Source organism: Oncorhynchus gorbuscha, linkage group LG18 (assembly GCF_021184085.1).
Source record: "Oncorhynchus gorbuscha isolate QuinsamMale2020 ecotype Even-year linkage group LG18, OgorEven_v1.0, whole genome shotgun sequence".
NCBI classification, from domain to species: Eukaryota; Metazoa; Chordata; class Actinopteri; order Salmoniformes; family Salmonidae; genus Oncorhynchus; species Oncorhynchus gorbuscha.
Window position 1 is genome coordinate 11,807,554 of NC_060190.1, and position 15,309 is coordinate 11,822,862.

General features: G+C 42.2%; 1 protein-coding gene across 8 annotated transcripts in view; it reads right to left on the reverse strand.

Moving 5' to 3' along the window:
- The window catches only part of LOC124003499 (myosin-10-like), a 98,506-nt gene extending 84,518 nt beyond the window's left edge, over positions 1-13,988 (reverse strand). For all 8 annotated transcript variants that reach the window (XM_046311793.1, XM_046311791.1, XM_046311788.1 and 5 more), the window contains exons 1-2: positions 13,830-13,988; positions 11,636-12,012 (exon numbers count right to left, since the gene is read on the reverse strand). In XM_046311793.1, coding sequence (XP_046167749.1) covers positions 11,636-11,980 — 345 coding nt within the window. In that variant the 5' untranslated portion in view covers positions 11,981-12,012; positions 13,830-13,988. The remainder of the gene's footprint in view (positions 1-11,635; positions 12,013-13,829) is intronic.
- Between the last annotated feature and the right edge of the window lie 1,321 nt (positions 13,989-15,309).

Sequence of the window (15,309 nt, forward strand, 5' to 3'; positions counted from 1 at the left end):
CTGGCCCCCCAATGGTGGAACAAACTCCCTCACGATGCCAGGACAGCGGAGTCAATCACCACCTTCCGGAGACACCTGAAACCCCACCTCTTTAAGGAATACCTAGGATAGGACAAAGTAATCCTTCTCACCCCCCTTAAAAGATTTAGATGCACTATTGTAAAGTGGCTGTTCCACTGGATGTCATAAGGTGAATGCACCAATTTGTAAGTCGCTCTGGATAAGAGCGTCTGCTAAATGACTTAAATGTAAATGTAATTATGGCCATTGTAGTTAATTACCGCATCTTATGCGCTAAACTATGTGGAATATTGGCCCTGTTGGAAACTCCCTACTACATTGCACAGTTCAGGCTGTATCTGATTCATTTCTAGAGAAACGGTGCAACATGCGCATTGAGCTCACAGGGGGAAAAAAATGTTTATTGCTCAGTACTACAAAAAACAGACATCTGGAGGCAAGTGTCATTCCTTACCACCTCAACAGCCTTTGTTCAATACGCACCTGGAGCACATCAGCGTTGTTGAGGTTTGAGTCATCGGCAGTTTCAAAGTGGGACTGTTCCCTATGAAATGTCCCTGGCCTCTACTGTATTGGATTGCAAGGTGGTCGGCACCAGTCATGCCTATTAACCATCTTTGGCTCTGAGAGTCCTACAGTTCTCAGCCTATAACATTCTATTTCATTAGCATAGGGAAGCCAGGGGTCAAGAACCTGTGGCACCAGGAGAGTTCAGGATCGGCAGAGCTCCCTGTATACCTCAGTGTTGTTCTTTTATGACCGGAGTGCATATGAAACCTATTTTACAAGAAACTGCAATGTACAGCCTCGCAAAAACAATCCAATATCTTCAGCACCACCAGAGGGACAGAGGAGTGACCCTGTGACCTGAGAGTCATTAAAGTCACAGGATCATACATCAACCAAAACACACAATACTGTGCAAAAGTTTTAGGCGGGTATGGAAAAAAACTGTAATGTAAGAATGCTTTCAAAAATAGACATTAAAATTATCAATTAACAAAATGCAAAGTGAATGAACAGAAGAAAAATCTACATCAAATCAATATTTGGTGTGACCAAGCTTTGCCTTCAAAATAGCATCAAGTCTTCTAGGTACACTTCTAGGTACACACAATTTTTGAAGAAACTCAGCAGGTAGGTTGGCCCAAACATCTTGGAGAACTAACCACAGTTCATCTGTGGATTTAGGCAGCCTCAGGTACTTCTCTCTCTTCATGTACTTCTCTCTCTTCATGTAATCCCAGACAGACTTGATGATGTTGAGATCAGGGCTCTGTGGGGGCCATACCATCACTTCCAGGACTCCTTTTCTTCTTTACGCTGAAGATAGTTCTTAATGATTTTCGCTGTATGTTTGGGGTCGTTGTCACGCTGCAGAATACATTTGGGACCAATCAGATGACTCCCTGATGGTATCTGCCTTTACTTATCAGCATTGAGGAGACCATTCATTCTGACCAAATCCCCAACTCCATTTGCAGAAATGCAGCCCCTAACATGCAAGGAACCTCCACCATGCTTCACTGTTGCCTGCAGACACTCATTCATGTACTGCTCTCCAGTCCTTCGGCGAACAAACTACCTTCTGCTAGACAAATATTTCAAATTTTGGCTCATCAGTCCAGAGCACCTGCTGCCATTTTTATGCACCCAGTTCCTGTGTTATCATGCATAGTTGAGTCGCTGTGCCTTGTTTCGGAGGTATGGCTTTTTGGGCGCAAATCGTCCATGAAGGCGACTTCTGACCAGACTTCTCCGGACAGTAGATGGGTGTACCAGGGTCCCACTGTTTTCTGCCAATTCTGAGCTGATGGCACTGCTGGACATCTTCTGTTTGCTAAGGGAAGTAAGCAGGATGTTTCTTCCATTTGCTGCAGTAAGTTTCCTTGGCCGAACACTGCGTCTACGCCCTCAACGTTGCCCGTTTGTGCTTCTTTGTGCTTCTTCAAAAGAGCTTTGACAACTGGAAACCCCTGTTTGCCTTGAAATTTCGGTCTGGGAAAGACCTTGCTGGGACACTGGCTTGTAGGCCTCTCCAGATCTCACACTCATTGTGAAATTTGGTGGAGGATCTGTGATGATCTGGAGGTGCTTCAGCAAGGCTGGAATCGGACAGATTTGTCTTTGTGAAGGATGCATGAATCAAACCACGTACAAGGTTGACCTGGAAGAAAACTTGCTTCCATCTGCTCTGGCAATGTTCCCCAACTCTGAGAGTCGTTTTTTCCAGCAGGAGAATGCTCCATGACACGCAGCCAGGTCAATCAACATTGTGGATGGAGGACCACCAGATCAATAACCTGTCATGGCCAGCCCAATCTCCAGACCTGAACCCCATTGGAATGTGATCAAGAAGAAGATGGATGGTCACAAGCCATCAAACAAAGCCGAGCTGCTTGAATGTTTGCGCCAGGAATGGCATAAAGTCACCCAACATCAATGTGAAAGACTGGTGGAGAGCATGCCAAGACGTATGAAAGCTGGGATTGAAAATCAGGGTAATTCCACCAAATACTGATTTCTGAACTATTCCAAAGTTAAAACATTAATATTGTTTAAAAATGAAAATGAACTTATTTTCTTTATTCGAGGTCTGACAACACTGCAACATTTTATTGTTTTTTTGACCAGTTGTCATTTTCTGCAAATAAATGATCTAAATAACAATATTTTATTTTGGGAGAAATGTTGTCAGTAGTTTATATAATAAAACAAAAATGTTCATTTTACCCAAACACATACCCATACATAGTTAAACCAGAGAAACTGATCATTTTGCAGTGGTCTCTTCATTTTATCCAGAACTGTATATATAATGTTCTCTACAAAATATCCTCTATATAATATCTATATATACAGTGCATTCAGAAATTATTCAGACCCCTTATTATAAAATGCATTAAATATTTCCCCCCTCAATCTACACACAATACCCCAAAATGAACAAGAGAAAACAGGTTTTTTGAATTATCTGCACAGAAATAACTTATTTACATAGGTATTCAGACCCTTTGCTATGAGATTAAAAATTGAGCTCAGGTGCTTCCTGTTTCCATTGATCATCCTGTGGTCCTTCTGTAGCTCAGTTGGTAGAGCATGGCGCTTGTAACGCCAGGGTAGTGGGTTCGATTCCCGGGACCACCCATACGTAGAATGTATGCACACATGACTGTAAGTCGCTTTGGATAAAAGCGTCCGCTAAATGGCATATATTATTATTATTATTATTATCCTTGAGATGTTTCTTCAACTTGATAAGAGTCCACCTGTGGTAAATTCAATTGATTGGACATGGTTTGGAAAGGCAGACACCTGTCAATATAAGGTCCCACAGTTGACAGTGCCTGTCAGAGCAAAAACCAAGCCATGAGGTTGAAGGAATTGTCCGTAGAGCTCCGAAACAGGATTGTGTCAATGCACAGATCTGGGGAATGGCAACAAAAAATGTCTGCAGCGTTGAAGGTCCCCAAGAACACAGTGGCCTACATCATTCTTAAATGGAGGAGTTTGGAACCACCAAGACTTCCTAGAGCTGGCCTCCCAGCCAAACTGAGCAAACAAGGGAGAAGGGCCTTGGTCAGGTAGGTGACCAAGAACCTGATGGTCACTCTGACAGAGCTCTAGAGTTCCTGTATGGAGAAGGGAGAACCTTCCAGAACGACAACGATCTCTACAGCACTCCACCAATCAGGCCTTTATAGTAGAGTCGCCAGACGGAAGCCACTCCTCAGTAAAAAGCCCATGACAGCCCGCTTGGAGTTTGCCAAAAGGCACCTAAAGGACTCTCAGACCATGAGAAACAAGATTCTCTGGTCTGATGAAACCAAGATTGAACTATTTGGCATGAATACCAAGCGTCACGTCTGGAGAAAACCTGGCACTACGGTGAAGCATGGTGGTGGCAGCATCATGCTGTGGGGATGGTCTTCAGCGGCAGGGACTGGGAGATTAGTCAGGATTGAGGGAAAAAGGAACAGAGCAAAGTACAGAGAGATCCTTAATGAAAACTTGCTCCAGAGTGCTCAGGACCTCAGACTGGGAAGGTTCACCTTCCAACAGGACAACGATCGTAAGCACACAGCCAAGACAACGAAGGAGTGGCTTCGGGACATTTCTCTGAATGTCCTTGAGTGGCCCAGCCAGAGCCCAGACTTGAACCCGATCTAACATCTCTGGAGACCTGAAAATAGCGGTGCAGCAACGCTCCCCATCCAACTTGACAGAGCTTACAAAGATCTGCTCAGAAGAATGGGAGAAACTCCGCAAATACAGGTGCCAAGCTTGTAGCATCATACCCAAGAAGAATCGAGGCTGTAATCACTGTCAAAGGTTTTCCAACAAAGTACTGCGTAAAGGGTCTGAATACTTATGTAAATATGGCATTTTTATTTTTTATAAATTAGCACAAATTTCTACAAACCTGTTGTTGTTTTGTCATTATGGAGTATTGTGTGTAGATAGATGAGGGGGAAAAAACGATTTTATACATTTTTGAATCAGGCTGTAACGCAACGAAATGTGGAAAAAGTCAACAGGTCTGAATACTTTCCGAATGCACTATATATATATAATATAAAGCTCTCAGAATAAAATGAATATCTCCCCCTCCAAACTGTGTCAGGGTGTAATTGTCTAAAATAGAAATACACTTCTCTGCAGGCAGCACATGCTGCTTTTAGGCTGCCATGACATGCTAACTACTAATTACAGCAGTCTACTTCCCCCCTGGTAACTCATGCATTGCTTTACTTGATCTGAGGAAATGTGAAAAAATAACTAACTATGACGCCTAAGGAGGTTAAAATAAATGTTTTAAAAGAGTTGGAGGGAGAGAAAGAGATGGAGGGAGAGACAGAGGGAGAGAGCGAGAGACAGTGAAATGGAAGAGCGACAAAGGCATCCAGATTAGATTTGGGCAGTATACCGTATATACGTATACTGGGGTATATGGAAATAGTTCACAGTAGAGGTCGACTGATTAATCGGTATGGCCGATAATTAGGGCCGATTTCAAGTTTTCATAACAATCGGAAATCGTTATTTTTGGGGGCCGATTTCCGATTATTATTATTTTTTATATACCTTTATTTAACTAGGCCAGTCAGTTAAGAACACATTCTTATTTTCAATGACGGCCTAGGAACTGTGGGTTAACTGCCTTGTTCAGGGGCAGAACGACAGATTTTCACCTTGTCAGCTCAGGGGATTCAATCTTGCAACCGTACAGTTAACGAGTCCAACGCTCTAACCACCTGCCTCTCGTTGCACTCCACGAGGAGCCTGCCTGTTACGCGAATGCAGTAGAAGCCAAGGTAAATTGCTTGCTAGCATTAAACTTATCTTATAAAAAACAATCAATCATAATCACTAGTTATAACTACTAATCCAGTTTAGCAGGCAATATTAACCAGGTGAAATTGTGTCATTTCTCTTGCGTTCATTGCACGCAGAGTCAGGGTATATGCAACAGTTTGGGCTGCCTGGCTTATTGCAAACTAATTTGCCAGAATAATAATTATGACATAACATTGAAGGTTGTGAAATATTTAGACTTAGGGATTCCACCCGTTAGATAAAATACTGAACGGTTCCGTATATTTCACTGAAATAATAAACGTTTTGTTTTCTAAATGATAGTTTCCGGATTTGACCATATTAATGACCAACGGCTCGTATTTCTGTGTTATTATGTTATAATTAAGTCTGATTTGATAGAACAGTCTGACTGAGCAGCAGCAGGCCCGTAATCATTAATTCAAACCGCACTTTTGTGCGTTTTGCCAGCAGCTCTTCACAAGCACAGTGCTGTTTATGACTTCAAGCCTATCAGCCTAATGGCTGGTGTAACCAATGTGAAATGGCTAGCTAGTTAGCTGGGTGTGCGCTAATACCATTTCAAACATCACTCGCATTTAGATTTGGAGTAGTTATTCCCATGGCGCTGCAAGGGCCGCGGCTTTTGTGGAGCGATGGGTAACGATGCTTCAAGTCTGGCTGTTGTTGATGTGTTCCTGGTTCGAGCCCAGGTAGGGGTGAGGAGAGGGACGGAAGCTATGTTACACAGGCAATACTATAGTGCCTATAAGAACATCCAATAGTCAAAGGTATATGAAATACAAATGGTATAGAGAGAAATAGTCCTATAAATACTATATTAACTAAAACCTCTTACCTTGGAATATTGAAGTCTCATGTTAAAAGGAACCACCAACTTTCATATGTTCTCATGTTCTGAGCAAGGAACTTAAACGTTAGCTTTTTTACATGGCACACATCTTTACATGGCACACATTTTTACATGGCACATATTACTTTCTTCTCCAACACTTTGTTTTTGCATTATTTAAACCAAATTGAACATGTTTCATTATTTATTTGAGGCTAAATTGATTTTATTGATGTATTATATTAAGTTAAAATAAGTGTTCATTCAGTATTGTTGTAATTGTCATAATTACAAATATTACATTTTTTTTGTAATCGGGCGATTAATCGGTAGCGGCTTTTTTGGTCATCAAATAATCGGTATCATCGTTGAAAAATCATAATCGGTCGACCTCTAGTTCACAGGATGGTTTTTCAATACCGTCATTACCATTGAAACTATTTCTTTGAAGTTTAACACATTTGAATATTCGTAGCTACTTTAAGTAAATGCCTGCACTCAACTTGTGCAATCAGTTAGGAGATAAAGACTGCGTTCTTCATTTCACCTGTCACATTTTTCATAATGAAGCTTACCAGTAGTCCCCAGTCACGTGGTGTTTGTTTACAAGCACACAACAACGACAGACTGGAGCCTTGTGAGTCACACGCTGTTGTGCAGCACGCGCCAGGTAATGTAGTTACATTCACAACTAAATGTTTGCCAGATAGATATCTTATAACTAAGTTAACTGTCTAAAGGTTGCTAAATGCTCTGCAGTTCTGCATTTTGTTTGCTAATTTAGTGGTTCGCTTCTTCGTTTGGTAACAACAGAGAAACCCCTCCCGGAAAAAGAGCAGGGTTTCCCTGGACATTTGACGGGCACCATTTGAATTTACCAGGACATTTGATAAATTTACCCGACCCATATCCATTGGGTGCGTAACCTGATTAGGGCGTCCACACACGGTGCTCAGAATGACAGAAATCCCATTTAGATTATGGTCATTTATCTTAACAGAACACGCAAGTTGAGGATGCAACGATGTGCGTCCTTCTTACTGAATTCCATGGCACATTTTGAAGATGTTACATTTACTTTTCCTCAGCCAACAAGATGCGTAACGAACAGCAAAATCAAAAGCCCCTGTCAATCTACTACTCCTCATACTAGAAAAGTTGACCTATTCTATTGGTCAGCTTGTCGAGAAAGAAATAGCACAAAAAGACTGACAGTTGTGGGACGATAGATCCCAAATTCATACAACCAGCAGGAGGCCTAGGCCTAGAAACAATTCTAAAGCAATGAGTCTGATGCAACAGATCAGAACATTTAGCTTAAAATGTCAATAAACAATTATTTCTTCACATTATAACCACAGCAATGTGCCCAGGGCAGTAGGCTACGTGTGAAAATTTGTTTCATAATGTAATTAGCGGTAAAATACAGTTAGAAATGTAGAAATTGGGGAGTTCTAATATGCAACAACTAGCATGGGTTGCTAAAATGACTAGGATTGTCCCTTTGGCTACCGGACAATGAAAGAAAGTTGAAAACCAATAGAACATGTGTGAAATAGACTACTGGTTTCAATGGCATATGGAAGTCTTTATGAAAGTAATTGCCTCCACAGATATGGTCAGATTTGCCTAGGTGACTTTGAAGCAAACTATTTTCAACGCGTAATGTGTGCTAAATAAGATACATAACAAATATACACCAGCGCCAATTTCATCAAACTAAATTATGTAAATGAACCTATAGACCAAAAAGCATGACCAGTCAAATGTATTAACATCGACTAGTATTTCCATCAATGAATAGGCTAAAAAGCATTATTTCGCTATGGGGAATTTTTTAAATCCTTGCCAAGGACAGGCTGGTGCCGATTTTATTTCTCTGTTTTTCACATTTTTTATGGGCCAAAAGGCAGCTATTACCTGCTAACGGAGACCCTGATCAAGAGTCTTGCTGTCTAATATTTGTTTTGTTCATGCAGCAAGTTGTGAGTAGCATTTTGTTACTTGTAGAACTTTATTAGCAGGGATGGCTGTCCTGCCAATAGTTTAGGATAAAATGTATAAAATGTTTGCAACGCTCTCGTTAGCATTCGGGGGGTAGCCTAGTGGTTAAGAGCATTGGGCCTGTAATCAAACGGTTGCAGGTTCGAGTGCACGAGCCGGCAAGGTGAAAAAATCTGCAGTTCTTCCCTTGAGCAAGTCAGGTAACTCCCAAAAAAACAACTGTTCCCGGCATACATTAAAGCATAAATAAACCGAAAGTAGGCAAACTATACACATTTCAGAAACCAAGAAATTGTGATTTCTGCATAGTGCATCTTTAAATGTGCAATACACATTTCGTTTGAATTCATTCAGTTGTGCAACTAAGTATCCCCCCTTTCCCTTTTTGAAAATAGCGCCCTTAGTGTTCAGTGCTGGTAATACCGAATATCCCAGGATGGCACATAGCCGGTATGACAATCTGGATACCGCCCAAACCAAATACAGATCCAGCGAACTTGACAGTAGGGCTGTCTCTGACAAAAAAAAATCTTGGTCGACTGAGAGTCATCTGTAGAACGTGTATTTTTTCCATATATAGACACACCCTATGTCTTTGAATAAAATCCAACTATATACACTGAGCTTGTCTGATGCTTTAAGCATAATGTTTGATTAAATAATTAAGACACAAATAGCTCAAGAGGGAGCCCGATGGCCACGCTGTGTTAAAAACAAATGACAGCGAGTGCCTCTGTGAACAGGCACCGCAGCACAGCAAGTGTTTATCGCGCTGTCCGTGCTGAATCTGCCACATAATTACAGCCATTTAGTTTCTTACTTGTTTCTCTGGCTGAAATGTTCTGTTACCAAAATACCTCATTTGTATATAAAAAAAAAAACATTTCCTTTTCCCACCATCCCCTGCTCTCTTTACGTGAAACATGTATAACTGGAATGCACGTGACCAATAGGTCCTGACCTATAGCCTATCACAGTCAAACATGTATAACTGGCATGCACGTGACCAATAGGTCCTGACCTATAGACTATCACAGTCAAACATGTATAACTGGCATGCACGTGACCAATAGGTCCTGACCTATAGCCTATCACAGTCAAACATGTATAACTGGCATGCACGTGACCAATAGGTCCTGACCTATAGCCTATCACAATCACATCAATACATTTGTTATAACAAACTCAGAACATCGTAACAAATGTGACAGCATAATGGATGCAGAAGACATGAAAAAGAAAACGGGGGAATTGCTCTGGAGGGAAAGGGGAAGTCAGATGTGTGGAAGAGATTTGACTTAGTCGTGGAAACTATTGGAGAAGGAGAAAAAGGAGGGGATATAGGAACAAGTGCTGTGTGAGTATTGTGTACCAAACAGCTGCTTTTAGATCACAGTATTATCATTGTTTAGGAGCGAGAGCTAAATAACAACAAGAAAATCAAGAAAAAGGAGGCTATAGGAGCGAGAGCTGCGTGCACATTATGTGTGACAAACAGGAGCAGTTAGATTACCATATCATTGTTCTGTCCGTTTGGAAAAGTGTAAACAACAGTAAATAAATTAAATGTAATACCAGAGTCTGTTCTAACAAACAAAACATTTTGTAAAGATTGTATTACAGCAGAGCAAAGATTAAAAACAGCTGAATTTGTGACATTTCTTTATTCTACATTTTAAGGTTGCATGAGGCTTGGTGGTCACGAAATCAGTAGGCTATTAAACAAATACTCATTCTGACAACAGAAGCAGGATTTGTCTTATTGGTTATATAATGTAGATATATATGGATGATTTATAAAGCCAGTCATGTTTAATAGTTAGGCTATTGATTATAGACTTAATAAAGTTGGGGTTTCCTCTCTCCTCAATTTTCTTAGACAATTAAGGCAAGGGCTGCTTCCTTATGTCCTCACTCCGCTGCTGCCTCCGCCACATTGTTCTCAACACCAACATGCTGGTTAACTACGCCATTATGCACTAAGCAACATATAGAGAAAGGCGCCAATTCAACAGTGCCCTGAAGATTACGTTTCAGAACCACGGACAGCGCCCGCTATCCATCACGGGAGAAAGCGCATTTGTTATAAAATAATATATTTATTAGTGTTGCACCATTATTCTTACATTATATAACCATTTACAATATCAGTAGCACGTGTCATAAGAGTGATGGGCTGTGCCATCTCTATGGACAGGTGAAAAATAGACAGGTGTCTTGTGCACCATGAAAAACAAAATCTATTTACGACCAAACAATCGACCAGTTGACTAAATGTGGTCAGCCCTACTTGACAGGGAGTTATTTTTTAATCAAGTAGTGGATTAGGTACAGTACTACTGAAGGTTGAAAATATGCCAGTTATTCTGTGCCAGCTGTTGCTTATCTGCAGGGAGACAAAGAGCCCTGTGAAGGCGGTACAGTTAGTCTGTGTGAATGACTCAGCACGAGCCTCCCTCCCTGGCTGGCTGATTACTGCAGATCAGGCCCATTGGCAGGGAGCCATTACATTAGCACTATTAGCCACATGAATGGATGGAGCACCGACAGGGCCTCACTAAAGCCTGGTGCTCACCTAGCAATCCAGCCCCTGCCAGGGAGTGTGTTGGACGGGGCATGGGGTTTGGGTCGAGAGGCCTTCTTGTCATTTCTAGCAGGTCAGTTACTATGACAAATGGCCCACTTTGTTACTAGTAGCGATCATCAACATTTTTTTATTGACCAGATGGTCAGGGGGCTGGTACATAATTACAAATCATTTGAAGCAAGAAGCTCAAACCGATATAATATTTGACTAAAACATAATCATTTAAAACCATTTCTATATTATTCCATGTTTCTCTCTATTATGTGTGGGAATACTTGAACAGATTTCCAAAATTAAAATCACTTGGAGTTGATTTCCTGGTGTTTTAAAAGTATTTTAGCGATGTCCAACAATAAAACCTCTGCTTCATTAACATCCCAAAATGACCTCATCCCCGAGCTGTCCTTCTGCCTCTTATTGCAGCCACCTGGGTGGGGGACCACAGGAATAGCTGGTACTGTGGAACTGTGGAGGCAATCACAGTTGTCCTCCCTTCTCTCTGGGTCTCAGGCGGCTAACTGACTTTCCATCTATTCCAGGAATGCATGTCATGTCACTAAGTGGGTCGTAATCACAAGGGAAACGCTGGTTATCTGGGACATTGCTAATGCCATTGCCAACTTATTAGAACCCTGGGATATGGTGGTGTATCTAAGGACAAATGGTTTTGGGGGTCTCTGTGGGTTTGGTATTGGACAATGCTGGTTGATGTGATGGTTAGTTGGGTACAATATACTAAAAAGGGAGGGGAAAGGCTACTGGTTCACTTCAATAAGATACCAATGTTAGGTAAATAAGCCTACACCTGGTTTTCTCAAGTCAGAAGTCAAAAGCAGGACTTCTATCCTACTTACATAGATGAGGCCAGAGTAGTAGCGGTCCTTGAGGTTGTGCAGCACTGAAGCCTCGTTCAAACACGTGAGCTCAGCCATATCCTCCACCTTACTGAACTTGGGAGGGTTCATCTTCTGGATATCGTCCTTGTTCACTATGGCCTTCTTGCTGTTCTCAGCTAGCTCCACCACCACCTCGTCGCCGCGCTCCTCGCGGATGCTGGCCGCCTCGAAGCCGTGGCGCTCCGAGGGGATCCATATGAGCTTCTTGGCTGTCCAGTCGGCCTGTGTGGCCGGGTTGCAGACCACGGCGCGGTCCACGAACAGGTACCGCTCCGGGTCCTCCTGCCCGCTCCGCTGTGCCATCTCTGGGGTACAACCAGAACACACTAGGACACCTGGACGGGAGACACAAACAGTTAACACATTGGTTGCGTTATACCCATTATTTAAAAACTCAGGTCGACCCCTAGCCCCTACCGAAGCTCTCCTGTAGATCTAATGATGAATGTGATGCCCAGGGGTAGTTTGGGATACAGAGTACCAGTAATCCTCAAAATCTGGAGCTTAAATACCAAAACAGCAGACAGCTGAGCTGAGTTCTGAGGTCTCCTTGTAAATCAGACTCTCTCCTACAGTAACACATTCCCAGTCCAAGTACAGTACCCTCAGTGTGTCCCTCTCACCAACTCCCTCAAAAAGAGACTTTCCTCAGACAGCACACATGACAATTTTCACCCTGATGTCTGAGCCAAGCAATGTGTGGGTAGACTAGAGACTCTCCCTCCACAGAGATAGATCCACAGTCTGTCTGTCATACACTGCATATGTATGACTTCCAGTTCAGCTAGGCTAGGGATTGGAAGGGAGAGCCAAGAGGGAAAGCTGACCCTAGACCAGTGTTTGGAGAACACTTCAGCCTCCTTTGCAACATGACTACAGAAAAACAAAATAATATATCCTCGCCTGAAGCATCCACGGAGGAGTGGAGGAATTGCAGTCTTCCATGTAGCCCAGCCCTGCTGAAATGCTTCACAGACCACCGCCACCAGCTTTGGTATCAGTATCTAGTGTTTACAGAGCCTGATTAAGCTGACTAGACCAGACTAAATAGGCAGAAGCAACCAAGCACACTTCCTGATCCAGGTAGTAGCCAAGCTTGCCATGTAATTTCTTACTGTGATAAGAATGATTGGGATATGATGTCATCAACTCAGATAACACTATCTTATTGTAATAGTCTATTACTGCTGACATGAGCTATTCAGCATTTCTAGACTGATAGTGGGAACATTTTCTGAAAACTATATGAACTTTTGATAAAGCCTATGGCTCGAGTAGATTAGGCTGTACTTGAGAATATTAACAGAAAATCAAGAGATGTATTGACTCCGCTCACACAACTGGGCATGCCAGCTTCAACTGATGACGGCAAGCAGGGTGTTTACACCGTGTTGCTTCAACCCGAAACTGGGCCAGATCCCTGGATAGAGGGATCAGGGTGCAGCTAAGCGTACTGTCGTGCCACTGCATCCCCTCTCTACGTCTCAGAAAACCGATATGATATCTGACCGCACGCCAAACAAGTCATCCAGCCAAGGCATTGCCAGCCTTTGTTGAAATTACCAAGCCCTTCGCTGATAAACTTGCCGAGTAAACCTGGTTAGAATAAAAATGCATTGCCCACATCACACTGATTCTTGCTGTAATGTTAGCTAGGTAACGTTAGCTAACATTGTCGGGCAAGCTCTGTATTTAGCTGCATTGGTGAGCATAGTTTATACAATATTGAATTTCTAAATAAAAGTTTAACTTCTATTATCATAACCGAGCAGTACATGAATGTGTTAAAATAGCATATGTTAAAAGCACGAGCTAAAGCAATGAACATCAAAAGGAGTTCTGATGCAGTTTAGGGTCCTCGCGATGCATGCACCATCACTGAAATGTATAGCTGGAAAGACATTTTAGAATGTTCCTATAATGAGCATATCAATTAGTTTGCTATTATTAAAACGATCACTTAATTCAATTGATGATTTCTTTTATCTAGAAAATGTCATTGAAACAATTGAGCATGTTAGCTAGCTAGCTAGTTTGGTGTCAACTAGCCAGCAAGGTTGAGGTCTTCCATCGTTGAAAAGTCATGGCAAAATAATCCGTTAGCCAGCTAACCACCCCGGCATCCCTATGAAAACGACTCTAATACACTCACCTGGTGCAGATGATAATGAAAGTCAGACACTTTTATGAATATACTGATAGTAAGCAGAACAAAGTAATATTCCTCAGAATTCTTTGAAATTTCTGCAAATATTCCCTTTTTTTCGGCCGCTTCTCATGAATGGTACACCCCCACCATCCAACTTCTTCTCAACCAAACTCGCCATGCAGCACTTTTCTATTCCCGCCTCTAGGACCAGACGTGCGGCACACCCACTATTCAAAGATACAATATGATTGGATTCCACCGCCTGAAGTCTACAGGCGATTGGTTGAAATTCCGCCCGTTTGAAAACCTTGATATTCTTGATTATCCGCCCGAGCTATGGCTCGTTTCACCTGCAGACGGGTGGATGCTGCCATGAGATACTTGCAGCGAATAAATTGGATAATAATTGGATAATATCAAACGAAAAAGGACCATTCACTGGTCTTTGACATGTCCATCACATACCACATTCTCTGAATATGAATTCTCCATCCCATCAATTTGTTTGTACCAAGTTAAACTCAAGTTATTGTGATGAAGTGGTAAAGCATCTCCCACAACAAATTGCCTTTCGATTTATTATTACACCCAAATTACGATATTTTTCCGTGAACAGCAAGGTCCATTTATTTGTGGGATTTGTAGCCTATCAACTAATGTGATATGGACACATAACTGCCCCCATTTATTATGCATACTTTATAACCAAATCAAATGTATTTATATAGCCCTTCGTACATCAGCTGATATCTCAAAGTGCTGTACAGAAACCCAGCCTAAAACCCCAAACAGCAAGCAATGCAGGTGTAGAAGCACGGTGGCTAGGAAAAACTCCCTAGAAAGGCCAAAACCTAGGAAGAAACCTAGATAGGAACCAGGCTATGAGGGGTGGCCAGTCCTCTTCTGGCTGTGCCGGGTTGGAGATTATAACAGAACATGGCCGAGATGTTCAAATGTCCATAAATGACCAGCATGGTCGAATAATAATAAGGCAGAACAGTTGAAACTGGAGCAGCAGCACAGTCAGGTGGACTGGGGACAGCAAGGAGTCATCATGTCAGGTAGTCCTGGGGCACGGTCCTAGGGCTCAGGTCCTCCGAGAGAGAGAAAGAAAGAGAGAATTAGAGAGAGCATATGTGGGGTGGCCAGTCCTCTTCTGGCTGTGCCGGGTGGAGATTATAACAGAACATGGCCAAGATGTTCAAATGTTTATAAATGACCAGCATGGATGAATAATAATAAGGCAGAACAGTTGAAACTGGAGCAGCAGCATGGCCAGGTGGACTAGGGACAGCAAGGAGTCATCATGTCAGGTAGTCCTCGGGCATGGTCCTAGGGCTCAGGTCCTCCGAGAGAGAGAAAGAAAGAGAGAAGGAGAGAATTAGAGAACGCACACTTAGATTCACACAGGACACCGAATAGGACAGGAGAAGTACTCCAGATATAACAAACTGACCCTAGCCAAACTACTGCAGCATAAATA